The sequence below is a fragment of the Canis lupus genome, chromosome 12, assembly GCF_003254725.2.
Source record: "Canis lupus dingo isolate Sandy chromosome 12, ASM325472v2, whole genome shotgun sequence".
NCBI classification, from domain to species: domain Eukaryota; kingdom Metazoa; phylum Chordata; class Mammalia; order Carnivora; family Canidae; genus Canis; species Canis lupus.
Genome location: NC_064254.1, coordinates 32,497,084 through 32,524,281, shown reverse-complemented (window position 1 = coordinate 32,524,281; position 27,198 = coordinate 32,497,084). Strand labels below are relative to the sequence as shown.

The 27,198-nt window shown below is 33.7% G+C and overlaps 1 protein-coding gene across 1 annotated transcript in view; it reads left to right on the top strand.

Annotated features, from left to right (window-relative positions):
* Positions 1-27,198, top strand: part of LMBRD1 (LMBR1 domain containing 1) — a 109,349-nt gene that overhangs the window by 66,865 nt on the left and 15,286 nt on the right. The window contains 5 exon segments of the mRNA XM_025444405.3: positions 14,883-14,947; positions 15,295-15,397; positions 15,934-16,038; positions 17,905-18,054; positions 19,610-19,688. Of these exon segments, the coding sequence (XP_025300190.1) occupies positions 14,883-14,947; positions 15,295-15,397; positions 15,934-16,038; positions 17,905-18,054; positions 19,610-19,688 (502 nt within the window).

The following is a 27,198-nucleotide window of genomic DNA, read 5'->3' as shown; positions in this document are numbered from 1 at the left end:
ATATGGATATTCAGTTGTTTCAGCAGCATTTTTGTCAAGACTGTTCTTTGCTTATTGACTTTCCTTGATACTTTTCTCAAGTCAATTCATCATGTGTATGTGTGGGTCTATTTCTGGACTTTCTCTTTTGTTCCATTGATTCATAGGTCCTTATGCTAAAACTTGATCACTGATGTGTTTTACAATCAGTCATGAAATTAAGTATTGTAAATTCTTCAGGTTTTTAAAAAATATTTTATTTATTTGAGAGAGAGAGAATGAATGCGGTGAGTGGTAGGGGAAGAAGCAGATTTCCGTGAGCAAGGAGCCTGATGCAGGGCACGATGCGGAGCTCAATCCTAGGACCCTAAGATCATGACCTGAGCCAAAGTCAAGTGCTTAACTGAGCCACCCAGGTACCCCTTTGGTTTTGTTTTTCTTTTTCAATATTGTTTTAGCTATGGTAGATCCATTGCATTTCTATATAAATTTTAGAATCAACTTAGAATTCTACAGAACACCTACTGGGATTTCTATTTGGATTACTTTGAATCTGTATGCAGATTTGGGGAGAACTGATATTGTAAACTTGAGAAATGAGAGTTCGTTCCAGTGCACAGCAAGCCAGTAAAAACTGAGGCTGGCCTTTCCCAGTCAAGAAAGGCTGTTGATTGCTGTGGCACCACCCAGGATAATAGGGAGCTAATGCTCTAAAGACCTGAACTATATGGTGGCTTGCAAGTGAAGGTTTTTAAAGGCAAATGACAGGACCCCTCCTGTCAGTGGAGTCCGCCTTCTTAGGAGGCCCATGTTAGGAGGTGCTCTGGTGCTGCTTAGTCTGGTACCCCAGAGGTCTCTTCCATCTCAAGAGTTTTGGAATCTGAAAAATACCTTTATGTTTTATGTTAGAAATTTCATTACATTTGGTACGTTTGGTGATTGTATCTTTACTTTTAAGCTAGTAGGGTTGTATTCCTACAGGTTCCCTGGCCAATCCAGCTGTGCCCAGGGATGGTAGGACCTTTAGTATTCATTCTTTAATCTGAACTGACAAGATGGGTGCCGGCTTTAATATTTTAATACTGAATCTTCCAGTCCATGAACATGAAATATTTCCATTTATTTATGATATCTAAAAGTTTTCTCTGCAGTATTTTGTAGTGTTCAGTACAGAGGTCTTGCAAATATTTTGATAAATTTATCTGTATCTTTGTTTATACTGTTACACATGATTTTGTTTAATTTCAAGTATCAATTATTGGCTTCTTACTATGTAGAAATTTGTTTTTGTACAGTTGATCTCCTATCATGCAACTTGGCTAAATTATTACTTGTAGTAGCTTTAATATAGATTGTTAAGGAAATTTTATGAACATGAACATGTTAGCTACTATAAAAGACAGTTTTGTTTCTTCCTTTTCAATTTAAGAGTTCCAAGTGCTCTTTTTTTTTTTTCCTTATTGCACTGGCTAAAATCTCCCATACAATCACCTTACCACTCATTCTTTTTGTTACATAGTGTATTATTCTTGAATATGGATCGAAATTCATTTTCTGGGCCTGTTAGGAATAACTAGGAACAGTTAGGAATAATAGGCATGCCTGAAGAAAAACTCTGGGAATACACACTTACTGTTATGTAATTGAGGGTTTAGGGATAAGCATTGCTTTTTTTACTTAGATGAAATATGAAATCACTTCTCTGTGACAGTTGATATAATTCAAAAATAGGAAGAAGCCACATGTTCTTAGTGCTTCTTAAACATTAGCATCCAAATAGTCCTAGTGGAAGAAGGTAGAGACAGGTTTGCTTATCCTTCTGCATTGCTTAGTACATGCCGAAGGTGACATAAGACCTGTGAGAAACTCCTGATACAAAATTTCTTTGAAGTTATACTCTATCTCAAAATTTTGTGCTAGTATTGCCTTTTACGCTGTATTCTAATCCATGTTTTTTTATTATAAAATGAATTAGATTTAAATTTTTGCAAATGCAAAAGTTCAGAGTTCTATGATTACACAACTTTTTATGAGAAAATATAATATCTTTCATTAAGAGTAGACCCCCATGAGATACCTACTGATCTTGTGATTTCACATTGCCATGTATGCTGTAGGGTTTGCAGGTGTGGACTGGGCTGTCACATACATCTGGTTTTGAGTACTTGTTCTGATCCTCACCAGAGGATATAAACTCTTGTTACTTCATCTTTTTCTTGTCTTGTCTTTTTTTTTTTTTTTTTCCACTTTATTTTTGAGAGAGAGAGCGCGCACGCACACGCGGGGGCAGGCAGTGGGAGAGAAAAACTTTCGCAGACTTTTCACTGAGCTTGGAGCCTGACATGGGGCTTGATCACACAACCCTGAGATCTTGACCTGAGTGGAAATCAAGAGTCGGACGCTTAACCGACTGCACCACCTGCGTGCCCCGTTATTTCACCTTTCTAAACCTTAACTTTTCTCATCCTTCTAATGGAGTTATCTATTTACCTTATTTTTGTTATGGGAATTAAAAGAAATAATGTATGTAGTGTTAGTGCCTTTTGATGTAAACAGCTCAGAAAACTGCAGCTGCTGTTGTTACAGTTCTATATATATGGGATTTTTTAACTTCTTAAATACTGCCATAGAACTCAAGGGAAAAAATCAGTTTTGTGTTGCAGACATTTATAAAACTAAGCATCTAATTAGAGTAAGTTAATGGCTTCTACAAACAGCGTTTATATATAATACCAAACACATCTAAGCATACAGTCTAATGTTAATTAAATACTTGGTTAATTTCTCCCCATCAGGAGGGCATATGTTAAGCTTATACAGCTAATTGGCCTTGGTAACCTTTAGATTCAGTAGGTTTTAAATACAATTTTTGATATATACACACATATACCTCCTATTGTGTACATACTTCTTGTATTTACATAGAAAGTATAAATTCATGTCTATAATTACATAGATATTTTTCACACTTTTTTATTGTGGTAAAATATACATAAATTTGCCATTTTAACTATTTGTAGGTATGCATTCAGGGGCATTAGGATATTCACAACATTGTGCAACTATCACCATTATCCATTTCCAAAACATTTTTTCATCTCAAACAGAAACATTGTGCCCATTAAACAGGAACTCCCCATTCCTCACCGACTTCCCCCAACCCGCATCCCCTAATGACCTCTATACTGCTTTCTGTCTCTGAATTTGCCTATTCTAGTATCTCATATAAATGGAATTGTACTGTATTTGTTCTTTTATATATGGCTTATTTCAATTTGTATAATTTTCAACATTCATCCATATTATAGATGTATCAAAATTTCATTCCTTTTAAGATTAAATAATATTCTGTTATGTATATTTCCATTTTGCTTATCTGTTAATGTACATTTGGGTTGTTTCCAACTTTTGGTTATTGTGAATAATGCGGCTGTGGTAACTGGTATACAACTCTGTGTTGAGGCCCTGCTTTCAATTCTTTTGAATATATACTTAGAAATGGAATTACTGGATCATATTCTAGTTTTGTGTTTTTACTTTTTGAGAAAACTGAAAACTGTTTTTCACAGTGGCTGTATCATTTTATATTCCCACCAGAAATGCACATGGCTTCCGATTTTTCCACATCCTTGCAAACACTTATTTTCTGTTGTTTTGATGATAATCAATCTTGTGGTTGTGAAGTGTCATCTCATTGTGGCTTTGATTTACATTTCCCTAATAATTAGTGATGTTGAGCATCTTTTCATTTGATTATTGGCCATTTGTGTATTTTCTTTGGAGAAATATTCATTCAAGTCCTTTGCCCATTTTTAAATTATTTGTATTATTGTTGTCAAGTTGTAAGAGGTTGGTTTTTTTTAATAGTCTGAATATTAACCCCTCATCAGATAAATGATTTGCAAAGATTTTCTCCCAATCTTAGGTTGTCTTTTCATTATATTAATAGTGTTCTTCATAAACACAAGATTTTAATTTTGATGAAGTCCAATTTATTTAATACTTTTTGTTGTTGCCTATGCTTTGGTGTCTTATCCAAAAAATAATCACCAAGTCGAGTACCATGAAGATGTTTTCCCCTTTTTATCCCTAAAAGTTTAATAGTTTCAGCTTTTAGGTGTAGGTCTTTTGATAACTATATTGAGTTAACTTTCGTATATGGTTAAGGGCAGAGGTCCAGTTTCATTCTTTTGCATTTGGCTGCCCTTTGCCCAGCACTATTTGGTGAAAAGATAGACCTTTTCCAATTGAGTGGTCATGGCACCATTGTCAAAAATCACTGGATCATACATGAGAGAGTTCATTTCTGGTATCTGTTATATTGGTTATATATCTGCCCTTATGCCAGTACCAAATTGTTTTGATTACTATAGCTTTTACTAAGTTTTGAAATCAGGAAACGTGAGTCTTAAAACTTTGTTTTTCTTTGGCAAGATTGTTTTGGCTATTTGGGTTGTTTTTTTGTTTTTTTTTTTTTTTTTTTTTTTTGAAATAGCATATAAATTTTAGGATAGAGTTTTCTGTTTCTGCAAAAAAACACCTTTGTATTTTTTACAGGCATTGCATTGATTCTGTAGATCACTTTCAGTGGTATTGATATTTTAACAATATTGTGTTTAGGTCCATGACCAAAGTGTGGCTTTACATTTATTTATGTCTATTTGAGTTTCTTTCAGCAGTGTTTTCTGGTTTTCAGTATGTAAATCTTTTGTCTCGTTTTAATTTATTCCAAAGCATTTTATTATTTTTGGTTTGTTCCGTTTATTTGAATCAGATATTTGGATAATGATATTCATAATTAAAGAACTAGCAAAAGTTTCTTTTTCCACTTGTCCCACTAATCTAACCCCCAACATATACAAACAAACACAACTAACTTTCATTAGGTAAGCCAGCAGTGAAAAATAATTTCATCATACACAATGCTTAGTTGTTTTGAAGGTGCATGTGGTCATGGTGGTTTGTTTTAGGCCACACTATTTGAATATGTCTAAAGACAAAGACTGGCACTTTCTAACTTTAAAAGAGTTTTATTAAATATTTTATTGGAAGTATAAGTGTGCATTCCAGATTTTTATTTGACACTATTTGAGAGATGTACTTTAATGCAGGTGCTTCTTAAGATGTGTTTTGGGTGGTTTAGGTTGGTAGTAATTGTCTACTAGAGTTTTTGTAATGTACAGTATTTTTTGTAAATTGCCAGTAACCTTATGGTATGGATATTGAAGTTTTATATAAGAATAAACCCACTTGTAAGTGACCTAACCCATCTTTACATTGGTACAGTAATGAAACTCAAGTATATAAAAAAGCGTGGATTGGGTCTCGGAGGTCAGTGACTGATCAATATATAACGTTTAGTGTTTGTGTGGAAGAACAACTTGTTTAATATATGTGGTTGATTCATTAACATTAAACTTAAGACCCAACAGTAGAATACTCATGCCTGGACAAAGCTTATATAACACTTGCATTTTTCTCAGTTGTCACAGCCTTCTTAGTCTTAGGGACATTAGACAGCACTATGCTCCTGGGCTGTTTGAAAGTGCAAAAGTACCAACACGAAAGCACAAAAATCCAAAATGTGTAACACTAAATAGACAAAGGATACTTGTTTACCAAATGGGAGCTGAAATAAGAAAGAGTGTTGCCTTGTTGTGGAAGCCGGGAACTTGCACATCAGGTGACTTAGATTTTTCATTGCTCTGCACATATCCCAGAGGACCACAAGTGCCCCAGGTATTGATTTTAAGGTTGTAAATAAATTGTAGTGAGTAGATGAATTTGCAAATACAGAATCCTCAAATGAGAATCAACTGTACCTATAAGTAAAAACAAAAAAAATTCCCAAATCCAGCAAGTGCTCTCTCTAGCTCTCGCTGTTAAACTTTGTGTTTAAACAAAGATAGTGGGAGGATTGCATGGGAGAGAGAAGAGGAGATTTGGAGGTGGGCCTAAGATTGATCTGAAGTGCCCTAAAAGTTAAATAAGCTAGTCACAAAAAAAATAAATATTGTATAATTACACTTATAGGAGGTATCTAGTATAGTCAAATTTGTAGAAATAGAAAGTAGAAGGTGGCCAGTGGTTGGGGAGAAGGAGACATGCGGATTTGATACAGAGTTTCAGTTTTGCAAGATAAAAAGAATTATTGGAGATGGTTGCACAACAATGTGAATGTACTTAACACTACTAAACCGTGCACTTAAAAAAGATTCAGTTGGTAAGTTTTATGTTATGTATCTTTTATTGCTATTTTAAAAATAGAAGAAAAAAAAATGACCAAAAACGAGGGAGAAATGAAGAGTTGGACTTAGGGAAAAAATGGAGGAAAGCACAATTAATTTCAGAAGACAAAATTACAGGGTGTCCAAAGGAGAATAGATTCAAATAAAATTTAATATGTGGCACTGAAGAAAGGTAGGAAACAACCAAGAGAAAGAAAGCAAGATGAGGTAGAATCAGTGTTGAAGCAGAAGAGAAAGAAAACTATATATGTATAATTGGTGTCTATACAGTAGCAAAACAAAACAAATTAGCCATATTTCAAAAAATCCACAATAGACAGACATGTATCTACATACTGAAAGAGCCACTTTGTACCTGGGAAAATTTATGTGCATTTTCCTTGCAACACTGACTTCAAAATTAAAGGAGAGCCTTCAAGATTTCCAACTAAATCAACTGACTTGCAAGGGCAACATAGATCTCTATTGGACTTCTCAAAAAAACATGATAAAGCAAGGCAAGAATGGGGGAACATTAAAAAAGTCTCCGTGAAAAAGTATGAAGCCAGAAATTTATATTTAGCCAAACTTAGAAAAGTAGTTCTTAAACATTCAAGAACTCAAGGAATTCTGTATTCATGTTCTTTTGAGAAATCCACTAATTAACAAGCTCTAACCAAGAGGTGAGAAGGAAAATATGAATAAAGGAAATAAAGATGAATATATAATATTTCAGATCTATGAAGAAAAGGTGTGAGCAAAGGTGAGACTGTGTATAAATCTATGTTCTGTCGAAACTAATCATGCAATTAAGAAAGGAGAAAGAGAAGTCGGATTTCTCATAGACTAGTGTATGACCAATAGGTGGGAGTTGGATACATAAAAACTAAGCGACTCTATACCAAAGTGCTAAATAAAAAAATGGGCTAAGGGCATTTGAATATTGAAGTACGCTAAAACAAAATATAAATCTTCTTGACAAAAGGGAACTAAAAGAGTGGAGAACACATATTAAGTAAGAAAGAAACTCAAGAAATATACACATGATTGTCAGACAATAAGATTGTTGAGATCAATGTTCCAGGCATATCAATAAATATGGGTGGACCTAACTCGCTATTAAAAGAAAAATTTTAATTTTCCTCATGAAGCAAGATATAAACAAGATATGTTGTTTAAAGGAGCCACCTAAAATAGATTGACAAAGGCTAAAAATGTGTGTTGAAAGATATACTAGGCAAATGGAAATAATAAGAAAACATTTAGTGATCTTAATATTAGATAAAGTAGAATTTAAAGCCAAAAAATATTAAATCCCACAATGGATCCTTTTTGTGATAGAATCCCTTCCTCCTCCCATAATTATTTCCATGCATTAATCCGTGGAACCCTTCTTATGTTACATAAAGTGGCAAAAGGGACTTTGCAGATGCAATTATACTTACAGACTTTAAAGAGGTTATCCAGGATTTTCTGGGTGGGCTCAGACTAATAACATGAGCCTTTAGAAGCAGAGAACTTTTTTGGCCTGAATCAGAGATAATGTGGTATCAGAGATAGTAAAAGAGTGAGAAAGACTTGACTTGCCATTATTAATTTGAAGATGGAAGGAGCAGTGTGGAAAAAAATGGAAACAGCCTAAGGAATTGAGAAGCTCTCAGTTGATAGCCAAGGACTGTAAGTAAAGACCGTAGCCCTATCCTCTCAAAGAACTGAATTCTGTGAACAATCTGAAAGCATGAAGTGATTCTTCCCCAGAACCTCCTGGAGGGAATATAGCTCTGCTGACAACTTGGTATTTTGGCTTTGTGTGATCTTAAGCAGAGAACTAGTAGAGCTGTGCTGTGCCCAGACTTCTGACCCACAGAATAAGTAATAGTTCAGTTGTTTTAAGCCACTAAATTTGTAGGAGTTTATCACTGTAGGAATAGAAAACTCATATACTTATTAATATGAAAATTCACAAGTCACAAGGAAGATAAAGTAGTTATGTACCAAAGAACACAGTAACCAACTTTATGAAGCAAGAAGTAGAAGAGATTCTAGGAGATCTAGATTGAAATATGTTAACTGAGAATAACATAACACCATAGCCAGGGTAAGACATTTGAGGTACACAAAATTGAATAAGAATATAGAAGGTCTAACATATAATCAGTAAAGTGTATATCATAACTTCTGAATTTTACATCCCAATAATAATGACTGTACCTTCTCTCCAAGTGCACATGGAACATTCACTAGATTGATTATATATTATGTTATGAAGAAACTGTCAGTAAATTTTACAGAGTAGATGTATTACAAACAACTCTTCTCTGATTGCAATGCATCATTAAAACTAGAAATTATAACAAAATCAATAAACTAAGGCATTTTTCACTTAGAAAATAACCTTATATTCAACTCTTGGATGAAAGGAAAGGAGAAAAACTGCAAAATTTCTAAAAATTAGTGATGAACACATCCTATTAGAATTTCTGGGGTACATTTAAAACTAATCAGGAAATGCAAAGCCTTAAATGCATTTATTAATGATAATAAAAGGATAAAACTATACACACTAAATTCCAAGCACAAAAGGCTAGCAGTGGAGCAAAGTGAACCAAAAGAAAGCACAAGGGAAAAAATAAACGTAAAAGCAGAAAACAATCAGGAAAAACTGATCAGTTAATATCCTTTCTATGTGTATGTTTTAATTAATAAATAAAACACTAACTTCATTGAAAGGAAACAGGGCCGATGGAGAAATGGTTGATGCTGGAAAAGTATGTAAGCCCACACCTGCTATGTCAGAAGGAGAGGATGTGCTGAGGAGTAGCAGGGTATGATAAAAGGAACCCAATTAAAAGAGCTCCTGCTTCCTAAATCTGGGACCAGTTAAGTATCAAAATATATTAATATATTGATATAAATAATAGAGAAAGGAAAACTCTTCCCTACAGTGGAATTCTAATAAATGTAGAATGAATGTCAGAAAAATCAGCATTTGGCAAACACCACATACTGTTTCTTTAAGAATAAATGAATACTAAAATTAGAAGGTGAGAGTTTGGTAACAACAGGATATTTGCATAAACTCAGAGTATTTCCCCAGAAGACTTATTAATTACAAAGAGAACAGTAGTAATTTTACAGTGGAAAAACATGACCTGAACCACCTTAACCACGTGATCCAAGTTAAGCTCATCAGTAATGAGGTGATAGATATATTGTGCCTCTGTCATTTCTGCCAAAAATACATGAGCTGAATTAAGTGTGAGGAAATAGGCAACCCACCTTGAAGGATAAGGCAAGTAACTGCTCTGGACTCTTTAAAATCTAAAGGTCATGAAAATAAAAGTGATTTAGGAACTGTTGCAAATGAAAGGATATTAAAGAGACAAAAGCAATGTATAACACTGAATCACAGTTTGGACCAGGAAAAAAAAAAATTTTTTTTTCTGTAAAGGACTTCAGTTGGAACAATTGAAATTTGAATAAAGTCTATAGATTAGATAATAGCATTCTATCCGTATTAATTTCTTGATATTGACAATTGAAATGTGATAATGTGAGAGAATTTGCTTTTAGAGAATAGGTACTAAAATATTTTTCTGCAACTTACTCTCAAAAATAATAGTTTAGCCATATAGATGGAGAATGATAAAGCAAAGTAAATGTTAAGATTTGTAGAATCTGGTTGGAAGGTAAACTAAAATTCTTTGTGCAATTTTCTCATATATCTGACATTATGTTAAGATAAAGCATTAAAGTCTTAACTTCTACCAAATCACCCTTACTCCCCCACCCCCAAATTTTGGCATTATCCTTACCATTTTTAATGTCAATTTTTATGAAAATCTCTTCCATAAGATTGTATTGAACTGAAGAAATTGCTTCTAATATATGGAAAATTATAACCATGACCAAGCTGGTATGATGCTGACAAATCATCATGAGAATCTTTACAACAATAATAATTTTCTTCGCAGTATAATAATTTTTAGCCAGAACTGAATATTATTGATCTAACTTTAAAAAAAAAAAAAACTTTTGTAGAACATTTAAAACCTGGAAAACTTAATTATCTTCATAGAACTATAACTTACAATGTCCTATCAAGATCTGATAATGAAAATCATGTGTTCTTACCTTCTCCCTATGAGGAAAGTCTTGAAGACTAACTGGTACCTAGAGTTAGGGGCCCTGGGACCCATGGCCATTTGCTATGTAATACTGGACATATGAAATCAGATGATCTCTGGAAAGAAGTAAGCTCAGTTTATGGTAAAATTTAAGTCCAGTTCTCCATTCCAAAATTCTCTTTTCAAACTCTTAACCTGGATTGACTTTATATCTTTTTATTGTAGTCATCTAATTTTCTAAGGCACAGATTCTTAATTTTAATGGAAGAATTATTTGGGAATCTTGTTAAAATACAGATTCTGATCTAGTCCACCTGAGATAAGCCTCAAGAGTATGTATTTCCAACAAGCTCCCAGGTGATACTGATGCTTCTGGTCCATGACCACTCTTTGATTAACAAGATTCTAAGCAATTTTAAAGAGACATCATGCATCTGTTTCCGAGCCTCATTGTTACTAAAGCATTAGAAACCTAGAAAAAGGTTTTTGTTGCTCGCATGCTTCAATATGCCTCAAAAACACAATTTTTTAAAACATTCTTGACACCGGCCATTGCTTTTGGCAAAAAAGGAAGCAGTACCTGGTATTTTATTTAAGGTAACATTGATGATAAAATTCAATAGAAATTACTTTTTACATTTAAACTTTTGTTGGAGTCTCTTTTGGGTTATATTCTAGATACACAAAAGTTATTTTATGCATATAGGAAGTTCACCTATGAAATCTGGTAAGATATATCTCTTTAAAAAAAACAAAAAAACAACGCCCCTGTATTATTTCATCCTATATTGCTTGGAAGTTTTGTTTCACATTGTCAGATAATATTAAATTCTAGGATCGTGGACGCCTGGGTGTCTCTGGTTGAGTGTCTGCCTTTGGCTCAGGGTGTGATCCTGTGGTCCTGGGATCGAGTCCCACATCAGGCTCTCTGCATGGAGTCTGCTCTTCCCTCTGCCTACATCTCTGCCTCTCTCAGCGTCTCTCATGAATGAATAAATAAAAATAATTTTTTCAAAATTCTAGAATCAGAGATTTATTTTAAGCTAATAAGCATCTTAAAACAGAATGATTTAGGAGAATGGTAAGTTTATTTTTGCTAAAATGATATAATGCTGCTTTCTAATGCCATGCAGAGTTCAATTTAAATCAGATTTTCCCATTTTCAGCACAATTGACATTTGGGCCCCAATGATGCTTTGCTGGGGAGAGTGAGTATTGTCCTGTGCATTGTATGATATTTAGCAGTATTCTTATCCATTTGATGTAACGCTCCCCATCCTGCCCACCCTACCTCAAGTCATGATAGACTCTTTCTAAACATTGTCAGATGTCCTTTGAAGGGGGGGGGGGGAGGTCATCCAGTTTACAACCACTGATTTAAATGAAAAGAACATAGGGTTTTAAACTTAGTATAAAAGGGAAAGGGAAGAGATATGGGGGAATGGTATACTATTAATGAGATAGAGGAACTTCTAAATTTTCTTTGTTGGTAATGGAGAATTTTCTAGACAGTTGATCCATCATTGGTTTAGATAACATCACATATAAAGTTAGTAGTAGTAACAGTATATTTACTCTAACAGATAATGTCTTACTCAGTATTGCTCGGTATTCTTCATAGATTATAACATTTCACCTTTTTATTGTGGTTTAGTGAAAGTAACATGATTATATCTGATTAATACACAGGAAAAAATGGGTTTCTGTCACATATATTTATATTTCTAAAACAACATTTTTTAAGAGGTCAATTTCCCCAACTTGACCTATAAATTTAATACAGTTCTGATCAAAATTCCAACAAGTTATTTTGTGGATATTGACAAATTGATTCTAAAACATACATGGTGAAAAATAAGACTTAGAATAACCACCATAGTACTTAAGAATAAAGTCAGAGGACTGACACCATTCACCCAGTGCTCATCCCATCAAGTGCTCCCCTCAGTGCCCATCACCCAGTCACCCCATCCCCCTGCCCACTACCCCTTGTTCATTTCCCAAAGTTAGGAGTTTCTCATGTTTTGTCACCCTCTCTGGTTTTTCCCACTCATTTTCTCTCCTTTCCCCTATAATCCCTTTCCCTATTTTTTATGTTCCCTGTATGAGTGAAACCATATAATGATTGTCCTTCGATTGACTTACTTCACTCAGCATAATATCCTCCAGGAGACTTTTAAAGAGCTCCAGCCCCTTTCTGTTTCCTCAGGTGGCTGCTAGGCTTCTAGCTTTTACAGGCTATCTTCCAAGGCTACCATACAGTTAGAGAGGAGGAATTGGGGCTAGAGCAAGTTAAAATGCTATAATGCTTTGTGTTCTTACCGAGATTTTGTCATTTTTCTTAAATGTCCTTGGACTGTTGCATGGCTTTGGTTAATTTCCCTAATGTGGAAAAAGTTAATTCTGACAATTTATGCCAGTTTCTTCATTGCTTTTATGGAGGAGATTTTCAGAGGTTGTTACCCCTCTCTCTTTACTGATGTCACCTCTATATCTTAGTCTTTATTTCAAAATTGACATTTTAGCTAAAAGTGGAATATTTAGGTCAGTTCAAGGTAGTCATTACTGACATGATTCTGGAAGTGCTAATTTAAGTTCTCATTTAAGTATATGCATTTAAGTATATGTTGTTTTCTTGGTTTTTATAAAAGTTATATAATTTTTACATTCTGTATTCTATTAGGTAGCTGCGATTAAACAGTTTAACTGTGGGTCATTCATCTCAACAGATTGAGAAAACAGAGATTTTTTTTTTTCCTTTTCTTTTTCTACCCTAAAATGGATATCAAGGAACAGAATTTTAACCTCAGCTATTTCTGTGTTGTGTGTGTGTTCTAATAATTGGCATCTGGCAGTCATACTCCCTCATGCCACAAGCTATTTCTTATTAACAGTCTATTAGGAAGTGGTATGTTTCGCTTGTAGATCCTCAGTGTAATTACATCGTCTTCTAGTTCAGCCTAGGTAGCAAATAAAGATGCTCAAATCTAGTAGAAAAAGATTGTGTAAGCTTCTTTATACCTTCCACTACTGGACTTTTGTTACTATAAAGGAGTCACTTCAAACTTCTGTAGCAATGAGACCTTTTAAAAAAAGATTTATTTATTTATTTTAGAAGGAGAGAGACCATGTGAGCACAAGTCAGGGAGGGCCAGAGGTTGAGGAAGAGGGACAAGCAGATGCCACACTGAGCACAGAACTTGATGTGGGGCTTGACCCCAACCCTGAGATCATGACCTAGCAAAAGTCAAGAGTCAGCTGCTCAACAGACTGAGTCATCCAGGCACACCAGCAGTGATACCTTTTTTTTTTTTTTTTTTTTTAATAAATGAATTCTCATGTGAAATTCCAGTATGTAAAATGGGTACATGCAATGTTTTCAATTTCAGATAATGACTGTATCCTTTTTGGTCCTCTCTTGCCAATTTTCTTTCCCAGTGAGTTCCAGAGGCACTCTTTCAGAACTGAAGAATTCCCTAGAACACAGCCTAAAATGTATCCCAAAATCCGTCTTTATATGTGGGGTAGGATGATGTGTTATTATTTTACTCCATTTATCCAGGCAGAATTCTAAAGTATACTTAAACAATTATGTGGAATAAGATGAAAAACACCCTCACATTCATGAGGTTATCCATGTATTCCTATCAATTCCAGTCAAAAGAGAAGCCAAAAACACTTACCTGTGCTTAATTGGAATCTTCTTTTTTTTGTTCTGACTTTGTGGACTCTTCAGTCTACTTGTTGCTAGAACTTAGGGATGATGACAGAGAACAAAAAGAGCCTAAGTTTTTACTAACATAAATTGCAGCCCTTTTTTATTCCTTAGAGACCCAGTTCTAAAGATTTTTTGCTTGTTTTCTCACCATCTCTAATATAAAGTTCATATGGTAGAAGGAAATATATTCTGCCAATTACAAAGCTTAATACATTTCTCCTCAGAAATATCATTTAACATGACAGTTTCTTCAGTGCTGTTAGTACTCTCTATTTCAGGAATATTAGCAGTTATACAGACTTTTAAGGACCATGGTATGAGATATACACACACACAATATGTAAACAACAACTACAAATTTATGTATGTGAAGCTATAAATTATATGTATGTGTGTATAAAAGTTCTGTGCGGAAATGTTCCGGGTTCCCTTTTTTAATAACAGGTTTATATAACCTGGTGAGTTTCATGGTTTTGGTTTTTTTGTGTATGTATTTAAGTCTTACTGTACTTTTCAGTTATCTTTGAAGTTTATATTTCATCATAACTGAATATGGACCTGTTATGTGACCTAACAGAGTCTTACTTGTTTACTTAGTAATGAAGACTTTTAAATACTTTGTCTCTTTTGTATGTGTGTGTTCAGTCAATCAATCTCATAATGAAAATTTGGATGACAAATGCCTAGGATTATATACTAAATTAAAATATATCTTGGGTCATTTTATTTAGATCATTGTCATAGGCTTGTAACTCATATCGAACATAATGGTTTTGTGCTTTTAATATCAACTTCTAGAGCTATATTTTAATGATTTTTTTTAACTTTTAGATCATTTGGGGAATATTTTTCATCTTGGTTGCATTGCTGTTTGTAATTTCTCTCTTCCTATCAAAGTAAGTATAGTACACATATTTTCTAAAGCACACACATCCTGTGATGTTATACAATTTCCATTCTGGATTCCATTAGTGTATCCTATTCATCTTTGGTTATTTTTCTTGAAGTGTTCTACAGCATTAACTCAAAGAATGACTAGAAAGTTGCAATAATAGATGGTGTTTCTTTTTTCTGTATCAGTTGAACAGTATCTGTAAGGTATTTAAATGAGATTTAATTTGTTATCCATGGTTTTCTTTGACTTTGTTGAATCTGCATGCTTAAGTTATGATATTTTTCTAAGTTAATTGAAAATGTGCTAATATAATAAATAAATTCACTTTTTAAATTTTTGTTGTTTTAGTTTGGATAAAGCCCTTCATTCAGCTGGAATAGATTCTGGTTTTATAATTTTTGGAGCTAACCTAAGTAATCCACTGAATATGCTTTTGCCTGTACTACAAACAGTGAGTAAAAAAAAAAAAAACAGTCATTGTATTCTCCAGCAAAAATTCTCACACTCTGTCAAATTATTATGTTAACAAACTATTAATACTTGGCAATATATGCTTATGCCCTCTGTTGATTTGGCTCTTTATTTATATATAACTTCGACATTGATATATTATTTTAAAGATTATTACATTGATATATTGCTGAGCTCTTATACATAATTTGATTTGGCATACATTTTAATACCTCAGATGAGCTTTTCCAGTTAATTACTATTTTAAATTTTTAATGAAGTCTTTCATTCCATATGTAAATGTAATTTTAGTTTAATTTATTATAGGATTTTTCTTAGGATAATAGTACTAAGCAATTTGGTAACAGTTTAGTAATTGTTTTTTGGAAGATTTTTTTTTTGTATCATAGTAGCATGATTTAAATCAGGGTTGATATTTTACACATTTGTCAGATATTAATAATGAAGTTTCAGTTAATTTTACATGACTTCTAGTGCCCTGTTTATGTGTTAAATTAAATTTTATTTTTTTTTCAGGTGTTTCCTCTTGATTATATTCTTATAACAATTATTATTATGTACTTTATATTTACTTCAATGGCCGGAATTCGAAATATTGGAATATGGTTCTTTTGGGTTAGAGTGAGTATAACAATATTAATTTTGATTTTTTTCATCATTTGTACATAATCTCTATTACTACAAATTAACTTAGATTTATAATATGAAAGTTGTAAATATCTTGCTATTAAAAGTGATGGAAATATTGGCTTCTTCACTTCATGTTAGCATAAAGGTGCTTTTTATCTAAAAGTGGTGGTTTTTCAATGGGCAAGTTTGCTCCCTGTGTACATTTGGTTTTCGGTTGTTAAAACTAGTGGGTATTACTGGTGTCAAGTGGGTAGAGGCCAGGGATTCTGCTAAACATTCTGGATTACACAGGGCAGCCTCCTGTAACAAAGACTTACCCAGCTCCAAATGTCAAGAGTGCCAAGGTTGAGAAACTCTGGTCTAAAAGTTAAATTATTTTCCTTAGTGTTTGGTGCATGGAAACACATTGAAGTACAAATGAATACACTGAAGCTCAAAAGATGGCCCTTCATACTAAAACTTCTATATGACTGGAGAAGAGTTATTTTGAGATAAATTAAGAATTTTAAAAGATGATTCAGGTAGAGATTACTTCTACCTGTGAGTAAGAGAAAACCCAGTTAAATAGTGGTTTGAACTAATAAAAGATTTCTTGCTAAAAAAAAATCTAGCGTTGCTTTGTAGCTCAAAAATGTCAAGTGCAACATCTCTGGCTTCTCCCTCATGATTGTAATATAGCTGCTGCAGCTCCATTTATCCTGTTCATGTTCCATTAGAAAAACATATCAACAAAGCAATGCTTTCCCAGAAATCCCCAGCAGCCTTCTTTCCTTTTGATGTTTAATATTTCATCACTGCTAGGTACGACTAGATGTAAGGGAAACTGGGAAATGTCAATTTTTAGGTGTTCATGTTATCATCCCATCCAGAATTGGCACTCTTTTACTCTATATTATACTAAAATCTGTTAGTAAAACAGGGAAGTGATTTCTTAGTTGCTAAAATAAAAATGTGCTCTGCCATTGAAATGAAGTAAGTCCCCTGGCTCATTGTATTTGTTAAAACATGTTTTAGTTTTCCTTTATTATAGATATATATGAAAATATTTACAGTCAGAGTAATATAAATTATTATAAACCAAAACTTGTAACAGTATAATATGAGAATATCATGAGTATTTCATAGAAATGAGTATTTCATAGAAATGAGTATTTATAAATGCGTGGCATGTCTGTTCTTGTGTAGTAATATTATATAAAACCATGACTATATTACTAATGCTTATAGTTTAAACTCATTCCTCTAATCTTTAGATAGCATTAGTGGTAGCTCATAATTCTCCTTAGTACTATAAACTTATAACAGATGCTATTATGTAGTAAGTTTGGAAGATTTGTCTGGAAACAAACCAGGTGAATACTAATATATAATTTATTCTCTAGGTCTTCAGTTTTTCAAGGATCATTTATAGGATCCTTTGAATATAGTTGCTTTACTGTGACTTTAAAATAAACATAAATCTAAAACTAAAAGCTTTACAGAGAAAAAAATGTCTTTGACATTCACGTAATCATTTGAAATGATTAAGAATTTTTTTTTAAGATTTTATTTATTTATTCATGAGAGACATAGAGAGAGGCAGAGACATAGGCAGAGGAAGGAGAAGCAGGCTCCATGCAGGAGCCTGATGCGGGACTTGATCCTGGAACTCCAGGATCACGACCTGAGCCAAAGGCAGGCGCTCAACTGCTTGAGCCACCCAGGTGTCCCTGATTAAGAACTCTTACTCTTTATTTTAGAAAAAAGAAATGCTTGGTTGAACTGTATTCATTATTACCTCTAACACATAAAAAGGACTTAGTGCCTTAAAAATAAAGCATATTGCTGAAATATTGTTACTGTCTTTTTTCTTTTCAGCTATATAAAATTAGAAGAGGTAGAACCAGGCCCCAGGCACTCTTATTTCTTTGCATGATACTTCTGCTTATTGTCCTTCACACTAGCTACATGATTTATAGTCTTGCTCCCCAATATGTTATGTATGGAAGCCAAAATTATTTAATAGAGGTAAGTGCAAAATTTTGAACGTCATCATTTTGGTATTTTAAAAATATTGATATTTACAACCAAATTTTAATTTGTGAAGGCTGATATAAGATAATAACTAAACAGATTAAGTTTAACATTGCTTAAACAGGTTTTTCATTCCCTTTTTGAGCATGTTTATGTTTGTTTTGTACAAGTTTTTTTTTAATAATACTCTGAATTTTATTATAATGGTTCTTTAAATGGATTCCATGGTGCTATGCTCCTGAGCTTTATCTCAGTCCTTTATTAAAATTCATAATATTTCTTTTGAAATAATACTTTAAGAAGTTTTATTAATCTAGCTCCCAAAAAGTTTTGATGAGCAAAGTATGTCTGATTATTGGAACTGTGAATCCCATAGGAAAGACTTTAAAAATATTTTATTTGTGGGTTGTCTGAGCTTTCTTTTAACATGACAATTGTCCTCTTACCTGTTACACCCCAACGTTGATTTTTCAGAAGCCAGCTGTGGGTCCTGGTTGTAACTGGACAGCTAACTTGGTTTTTTTGACAGTTTAAAATATTTTGACCATATCTGATTCTACCTCTGTGTAGTTCTTTTCTTTTTCCTAAAATACCTCTCACTCTACTTAATAATGCAAATCACATCTGTATTTCATGTTCTAGTTCAAGTTTTGCTGTAATGGAGTCTTTGGTTACTAATCTAGTCTGCCCAGATCACTGCCTTTTTAGCCTGTACTTCCTCCATTCTTTACTTTAACATGTACTTAGTAACAAATATATAACAAGCACATTAAACCTTCCCTTATATCATACTAATAAATATTGCCGGTGGTTGAAAAATCAATTCATTGACAGATATTAATAATGTAGGTGGAACAAATATAAGGCACAAACTATTATAGAGGTACATGAGTAACCTGGGTTTGGGAGACAGTACTAGAAGATCACCTGAATCGTGTTTTCCACTTCTTATATCTTTTTATTCTCTTCTGGCCTTATCACCTGCACCTGGTTCACTAGGTCATGCTTATTAAACTTTCTTCTATGAATAAATGAAGGGAGATCATGCATTTGCATGGACAAAAGATACTCTTATTGCACAGTGGAAAAATAAGTAAGGTGTTTCTCTGGGAAGAAGCTCTGTTCAGTCCAGTACTTAAAGATTGTTGCAAAAAAGTCCTAATTTGTTAAAATTTACCGTAAATCCTTTTGTTCTAATTGTAATTTTGTGTAAAATTTACCTTTTATTTATTTTTTTTAAAAAGATTTTATTTATTTATTCATAGAGACAGAGAGAGAGAAAGAGAGGTAGAGACACAGGCAGAGGGAGAAGCAGGCTCCATGCAGCAAGCCCGGTGTGGGACTCGATCCCGGGTCTCCAGGATCACACCCCGGGCTGCAGGCGGCACTAAACCACTCCGCCACCGGGGCTGCCCCTAAATTTTACCTTTTAAAATATTAGCTAGGTGTAGTTTAACAGAAAACAGAATAAAATTCATAATATGCTTACTTTTTCATCCAATTATATTTCTTAATATATTTACATTTTAACTGTATTTTTGTCTTTTAGAGCAATATAACTTATGATGACCATAAAAACAATTCAGCCTTCCCTGTGCCAAAGAGATGTGATGCTGATGCCCCTGAAGGTAAGGCAGCTCTTATCAACTCTTTTAGAATTTATAACTCTATGAGAAAAGAGTTGGCTTGCATTTTGTTGCATTAATCATTTAATGCATCTATTTTAATATGTGGTGACAAAGGAACTTTTAGCAAGAAGAAATTGGTAAGTCTTTTCAATGGAAAATTTCTTTGTGATATAGTGATTTCCATTAAGGAAAGGAACATTATAAATTCGTTACTTACTAAGTAACAAAAAGTAGTTACTATTTATTACATTTATTACTGAAATAAGAAATCACTTTTAAATGCCTTTTTTACCCCTTGAAAAACTCAAGATAGTTTTGGTGGAATCTAATTCTTAGAACCAAGACAAAAAGTACCTATGATTTAAAACTTTTCATTCATATACGTCTAGTTATTTTACTTAAGAATAATAATGTTAATGATAATAGCAGTTCACTTTTAAGAGCATATAACTGTTCCAGTTCCAGTTGTAACTGGAACTATGGTAAGTATTTTATGTGTATTCTAAGAAAAACTCTGTGATCTTATGCTTTTAACCTGTTTTTAGAGATTTTTTCTTCCTTCTGTTTATTAAGGTAATTTTTTTTCCTTTTGAATATTATTCTGTCCTGATTAAGGATTCCAGATTCATTTTTCATTTGTAGATTTTTCCCTACTGTTATCTTCAAAATGCTTTTCCCATCAGGGTAAAGTAATATTTAAAATGTAGTATATTTTTTCATAAATCACTCATGGGTGCCATTATAAAAAGATAAATTCTGAGTTTTTTAGTAGGGTCAACTGCAGACTGTGATGGAGTAATAGAAAGAATAGGCCTAGCCCAGAGTGGAAGTAATTAACTCCACCTTGAGGAGATTTTTGTTGTGCAGTGGTAGTCAAAAGAAAGGCTTTTGGAAAAGTGACACCAAAGCTGCATTTCAAGGTTAAAGAAGAATTTATCTGGTGTGCATCAGGGGAAATTGTTCTGGGCCTAAGAAAAAGTGCACAATAAAATTATCATAAACTATATGGGTATGTGTCTAAAAGAATCTAAACCATTGTTACTGTATTTTAAATTCTAGGGGTAGGAGGTTGGAGGGAGGGAGGAAATGAGATTGAAGAGTTAGGGGTCAGATCACAAAATGTTTTGGAAAATAACTTAAAAGAGTCAATGAAGAGTTTTAAGCAAGATTCTAGAATGGCCCCCCAGTTACCAAGTAGTTTGGTAAATTTTAGTATTACCAAATTGAGTTTAAAAATACATACTGAGATTGGACAGAATTGTAAGAAACAATTAGTTGGCCTGAGATAATCTCTAGGACATTTAGGTAGAGGTTTCATAGGCAGTTGAAACTCAGTAAGGAACTAAGAGGGTAAAGAGAAGACTGAAAAATAGTGAGAAAAATGTTGATGAAAAGGAATCTAATTGTACTGAATAAAAAGGGATATAAATCAGTGACTGAATTGACATTAGTCTTCATGGAAATTCTTCATAGGGATTACGAGAGATTAGTCAGAAACTAAAGGCATGCAGGGTCAAATAATTTTTTTTTTTTTTTAAGATAGATTTGGAGAGACATCAGGGATGATGGCCTGGAACTAGTAGAACAGGAGAAGATGAAAAATATCAGAAAGGATGAATGATGGGACAATATCCAGTTCTAGAGGAGATGATATTAAGAACATCCAAGACAGGAGGCTTTAGATAGAATGAAGGGTACCTCTTTCTCTAGATTGTGAGGAAAGAAGCAAGGACATGGACTCAAATAGTAGTTTCTTAGTGAGAGTGGGCGGGAAGTTGTTATTTGTATCTGACTGCCTCAGTTTCCTTTGAAGTGTAAGTCCAGGTCATCTGCTGAGAATTGAGTAGGCCATTTGGGGCCCATAATTCAGGAAAGTTGCAAAAGTTTTTGTTAGATAATGAAAGTGAATAAAGAGGGATCTCACTGAAGATAAATTAGTGATAGATAAATATGTCGGGGGACAGAGATGAGATTAACAATTTGTGTGTTTGTTGAACAAGTCTGTACAACCGGTGTGATTATTCTTCATCAGTGCTTAGCTTTCTGGGAAGGGTAGTTTGAAGGTTTGAAGTAGGATGCAAAGGACAGGCTAAGAGTGACAGAATAAAGTGACCAACCACAGTTTGGGATGCATAGGGAAATAAGGGAAGAGACTAGAACTGGGAGAAAAGAACAAAAAGAGAAGAGATGGGAGAACAAATCCAGTAGGATACCTTTTGTAGCCTGAAGAGCTAATAGTAAAACGATTATAGTATAAATAGATATGACTTGACTTTCCAGTTCTCCTGTAATGACTTTAGTCCCAGATTTTTTACTTTGAAATGTACACATACATCACATCACAGATAGGGTTGATATTTGAAATGCTTTGGGTTGTCATTTTTAACTAAATGAAAATAGAATGAAAAATTACTGCTGAGTTGACTTGTAATGTTTTTTTTTAATTAAGAGGGCACTGACCCTGAAGATCTAAAATAGGCTCTGCTTTTAAAGTTCTTATGACAGTATTGAAACTTTAGCAGAAAAATAAATAAAAACAAATTAATATTTCAATATTATGTTACACTGGTAAAGAGAATTTAAAATGCCTCTGTATTGCTGAACAGAGTGAATTCATGTAATACTCAAGTATCATCTGACTAAAGCTTATTTAGATGATACTAAATAAGCTTTAGTCAGAAGATATACTTGAGCATAATTTGTTATGAATCCTATTTAGTATTTCTGTCTAACCTAATTTACAGTAGTTAAAATGACTCTGAACTGTTTAAATATTTTTCTTAAACATTTTAGTTGACTTATCCTTTGAAAATGTTACTTTGCAGTGCAAAACACACCCTATAGATTTATGGATTTGATTAATGTTTCTCAATTTTTTTCTTTTGTTCTCTAGCTCATTTTTATTTTCCTGGTAGAAATATCATTGGATTTGGGGTAGCAGGGCAGATTTTTTAATAAAAATAATGATAGAGAAAGACAAAGAACAGCTAAGGACATGTGATTTGACACGTAGGAGGAGGGGTGGTGTGGAATATATGGTGACAGGCTGGTATGGCTGTATCCATTTAAACACAAACTTGGAAATCTCAGCATACAGAGAAAAAAACACTGTTGTTTGTGACATTTTGGTGGGCACATTTGACTAGAGTAGATGGTGCTACAATATAAATATGCCATAAAGCACTTGGTGGCACTTTTGTTATGTGTCTGTTGCAAGTAACAGAATCTTGAAGAGTTCTAGATTTAGAAACAAATTATAATTTATAACGTTATACTTAAGATTAGTTCTGAGGAAAGATAATCTGGAAAGATTATCTGGAAAGATATTAAAGCAATAATTTCTAAAAATACATATATGGATCTCTTATCAATCAGTACATTTTAGAGACTTTTTTCTTAAGTAATACTGTGTTAATTAATATATGGGGTAGTCTTGCATTCATTAAACATAGAAGAAATTACTGACACCTAGTTTTAAGTGTTTATAGTGTCTCAGATTCAAAAGAGAGTTATTCACCTAAAAATAGGTTTTTGTGTTTACAATAATTTCTTACAGAATAGAATGATTTAGCAGATTTATGAGGAATACTTATCATACTGGGTTTATAAACTTTTCCTAAAATGACAATATTACATAATTTATCTTGACAGGTAGTACATAGTTTATATGTTTAAAGTGAGTCAACTTGGCAAATTAGAAATCAAGTTTTAAGTTTTACATGCCATTGTGGCAAAAGGATTTTTACATTCCTAGTTTTACATTATTTAATTGCTACTTCATCTAAAACTGTTAATATATAATTTATATAGTAATGTAAATAAAATAGTTAAAATAAACAATTATCACAAGTAACATAAACATACATAAATATTGGAATCAAAATAGAGGTTGAAAAATCATTGTCCCTTAATGGACAAATACAGTAGGCATTGTGAGTCCTGGGGTAGATTTTGGGAAAGTGTCAGAGGAAATACATATCCCTATTATATGTATCTCTGCCATTGAATAACAATAGGCTAATGGAGTTGGATATGAAAATAAATAATTGTAATAGAAGGAAAAGTAAGTGGCAAACTATAAAGAAATGATAGACAAAATTCTTTAGGAAGGCAAAAGAGAATAATGATTTATTCTGCCCAGGGGGCAGTATAACATTTCAGCTGGGCCCAAAAGCATAAGTTAAATAAATCTAAATGAACAACAACAACAACAACAAATGAGGATAGTCCAAGCAGAGAAGGCACCTGCATTAATAAGGCATAAAGACATAAATATATTTGGCATATTATGGTAATAGTAAATTATGGCAAGAGCATTGGATATTTGTGGAATACAGTGAGGGATGAGGGAAGATAATACGTTTCCAAATATAAAAATCCAAGTCTTATCTGTGCTGTTCTATTTAATTCTTTTATACTTTCCTTGAAGTAAACGTGTGTTGTCTTACTTGGAACTGGAAATGAAGTGGTCTGTATAAGTCAAACTTGATTTTTGTGGGTTATTCTGATTAAGTATATTTGTTAACATATATAGCCAGTCTTAAATAATCAAATGATTTACTACATAGCGTTAGATTTTAGCTTAGGATATAATTTTCCTAGGACAAATAGTTAAGATGACTCAAGGTAGCTGGTGATGCTAAAATAGAAGATGTGTTAAACTAAACCACATGAATTACAAAAAACTAAGCAGACTTAAAAAGTAAAGCAGAGTTATAATTGTATATATACTAAGTACAAAGGGAAAAGTGATAATTATTTTGAATTGATAATGTTGAAAAAAAGTAAAATGTTTATGATACCTTTAGAAAGTAAACACTAAATTCTGAAGTAAGCCCATCATCAAGAAATGACTCAAAATACTTCTTTCTCCTTAAATAAAACTTGTTTACTTGGCTGTTTTGCCAGCAAATAAACACGTTGACCTATTTTGTCAAAACTTAAGTACTTATCCTTCTAAAAACATTTATCTCTAACATATTATGTCAGTTACGAATAGAGAATTCTTTTTCTCCTTATTTTCTGTGTGAGAAGTATAGAGATGGAAATAAAGGCCACAAAGAGATATGTAAGTTGTAAGTAGGATTAGTCAGGGTTTGCTGGGCAGAAAAGCTATGAGACTGGATGAGAGATCACCAAGAGACTGAATATAAATGGAGAAGAGGTACAGTACTCACTCTGGAACTGTCCAATGGTAAGAGGTTAGAAAGAAGAGCAAGCAGCAAAGAAATAAGAAGGGACAGTGAATTAGGTAAAAATTAGGCAAGGGAAGAGTGGTGCACCATTTCAAGTGCTGGCATTTGCCAAATTAAAAAAGAGAGAGAGAAACTATTTAAAAAGATGATGACAATAGGAAGAGGAGGACTTTTGCAATAAGGAAAAACTCTCTTACTGTGAGATCTCTAATTGTTGCCAAGATAAGGCAGAAAAGAGGTTTTTTGTTTGTTTGTCTCTAGGTAGGGAGGAGTAAATAAGGCTAGAAAGAGCCAGGTGTTTGGGAGTAGGGTGATGAGAGAATGATCCCCCCACCCGCCCCGAGGTCAGCCAAGGGGGGGGTGTTCAGGAGCAGATGCAGGCTAAGGCAGGCCAGATTAAGGGGTTTGGAGAAGGAGAGGAATTTAAATTGGGGCCAAATCAAATTAATAAGCCTTTTGTCCTGATTGATCAGTGTAGACACACAGCTCAGGTCATCTTTTTTGAAGCAGAGACTGGGAATTTAGAGGGCCTGTGTCTTTCTTGTCAAAGGTAAATATTTGGGGGCCATCCATGAGTCTTAACAAAGTCATGTGGGAAGGGGAATTCTTTTCCGTAGACACACAAAGAGTAGGAAGATTTATTTAACCATGGTTTCCAGAATCACAGGGTCAAGTTCAACATTGTCAGGATAAATCAGGTAAGACCAGGACTAAAAAATGACTCTTGGTGGGGTGAGTTGGATGACTGACAAGAACAGTTCTGATTGGATGGTGCAGGCAGAAACCTGATGGGAACAGGTTAAAGATGGAACGAGGAGTTGAATGGCTAAGAGTTTGGAATGATTGTCATAATAAAAACCCCAAGGGGGAAAAAAAAAAGCTGCTGAGTAAAATATCAAGTTTCTTAAAAATATCAAAGTGTTGATAGGATCTTAAGACAAAAATCTCAATTGTTTTCAGTCATCATTAGTTAGACCAGCAGCATCTGGGAACTTGAGAACTTGTTAGAAATGTAAATTATTAGGCCCAACCTTAAGCCTACTAAATCAGAAACTCTAGGGATGGAATCATACTAAGTCTTCAAAACCTGGTGTATATTTTTGCACTTAAGTAACACCATAATTCAAATCCTAAATTTTCATCATCTAAGTGAAATCATTTATTAAAGTAAAATATAGTTTTACCAAAGCAATAAAGTTGTGTTTAATGAAAAAATATTTTATACTGCTTCAGTTTTTTATTTATTTATTCATGAGAGACACAGAGACGGAGAGAGAGGCAGAGACACAGGCAGAGGGAGAAGCAGGCTCCATGCAGGGAGCCTGACGTGGGACTCGATCCTGGGTCTCCAGGATCACGCCCCGGGCTGAAGGCAACGCTAAACCGCTGAGCCATCCAGGCTGCCCCTATATTTTAATTAATTATAAGTAAAAGTAAAATTAGAAGTTCAGCTCCTTAGTCTCAGTAGTCACATATGAATTATTTGATAGCCACATGTTATTCGTGGCTATTATATTGGACATACAGGGCTAGAACACACATAAGTGGGGCATCTCATAGGAGATGAATGTACCCTCTTGTAAAGCTAAGCCCCTCACTCCCTCCTCCCAAGAATTACATCACCATCTGAGGATGAGCAAGAAGCAAAGTTCTATTATAACTTCCAGAAAATTGAAGGCAAAGTTGACCATAGTGTCAAGAACATGAAGGTTCAGAATCACGTCCCTGAGAAACTGTAACCACAGGTACCACCAGCTCTTTGCAGATTTGTAGTCCAAATACACATCACCAGAATGAATTTGTTTCATTGTCATCTCAGACTGGCAGATGAGGTACATGGCACAAGTAAATATAAAGGTTCACTAGAGGAACGCACCTTAATTCTAGGCCTCAAGGAATTTCCTCAAAGGAGCACAAACGAAGACATTAGAGCCAAATGTTTAAGCACACAAGGTAAAACACCATGAAAAAAAGAAGAAATAGCAGGCAGCAAAAAGACTTGCTAATAGCAGATACTGGAATTATCAACACAGGTTATAGAACAGTGAACTATGATAAAAGGAATAAGACCAGATCAAAATATTGTCAGGGAACAACAAAAAGAATGAATGAATGAAAATGTAACGAATTTGTAATGGACCCAAATACAATATTTAGAAATGAACATACAGTAATGAGAATTAAACACACTTCAGGGAACTACAGCTTTAAATCACAATGATTTCTCCATACATTGTTTATTAGTTCCAAGAGGAAATGTGGTAGCTATTATAGCTATATGTCAGAGAAACTGGGCAGTAGCTGCACCAGTAGAA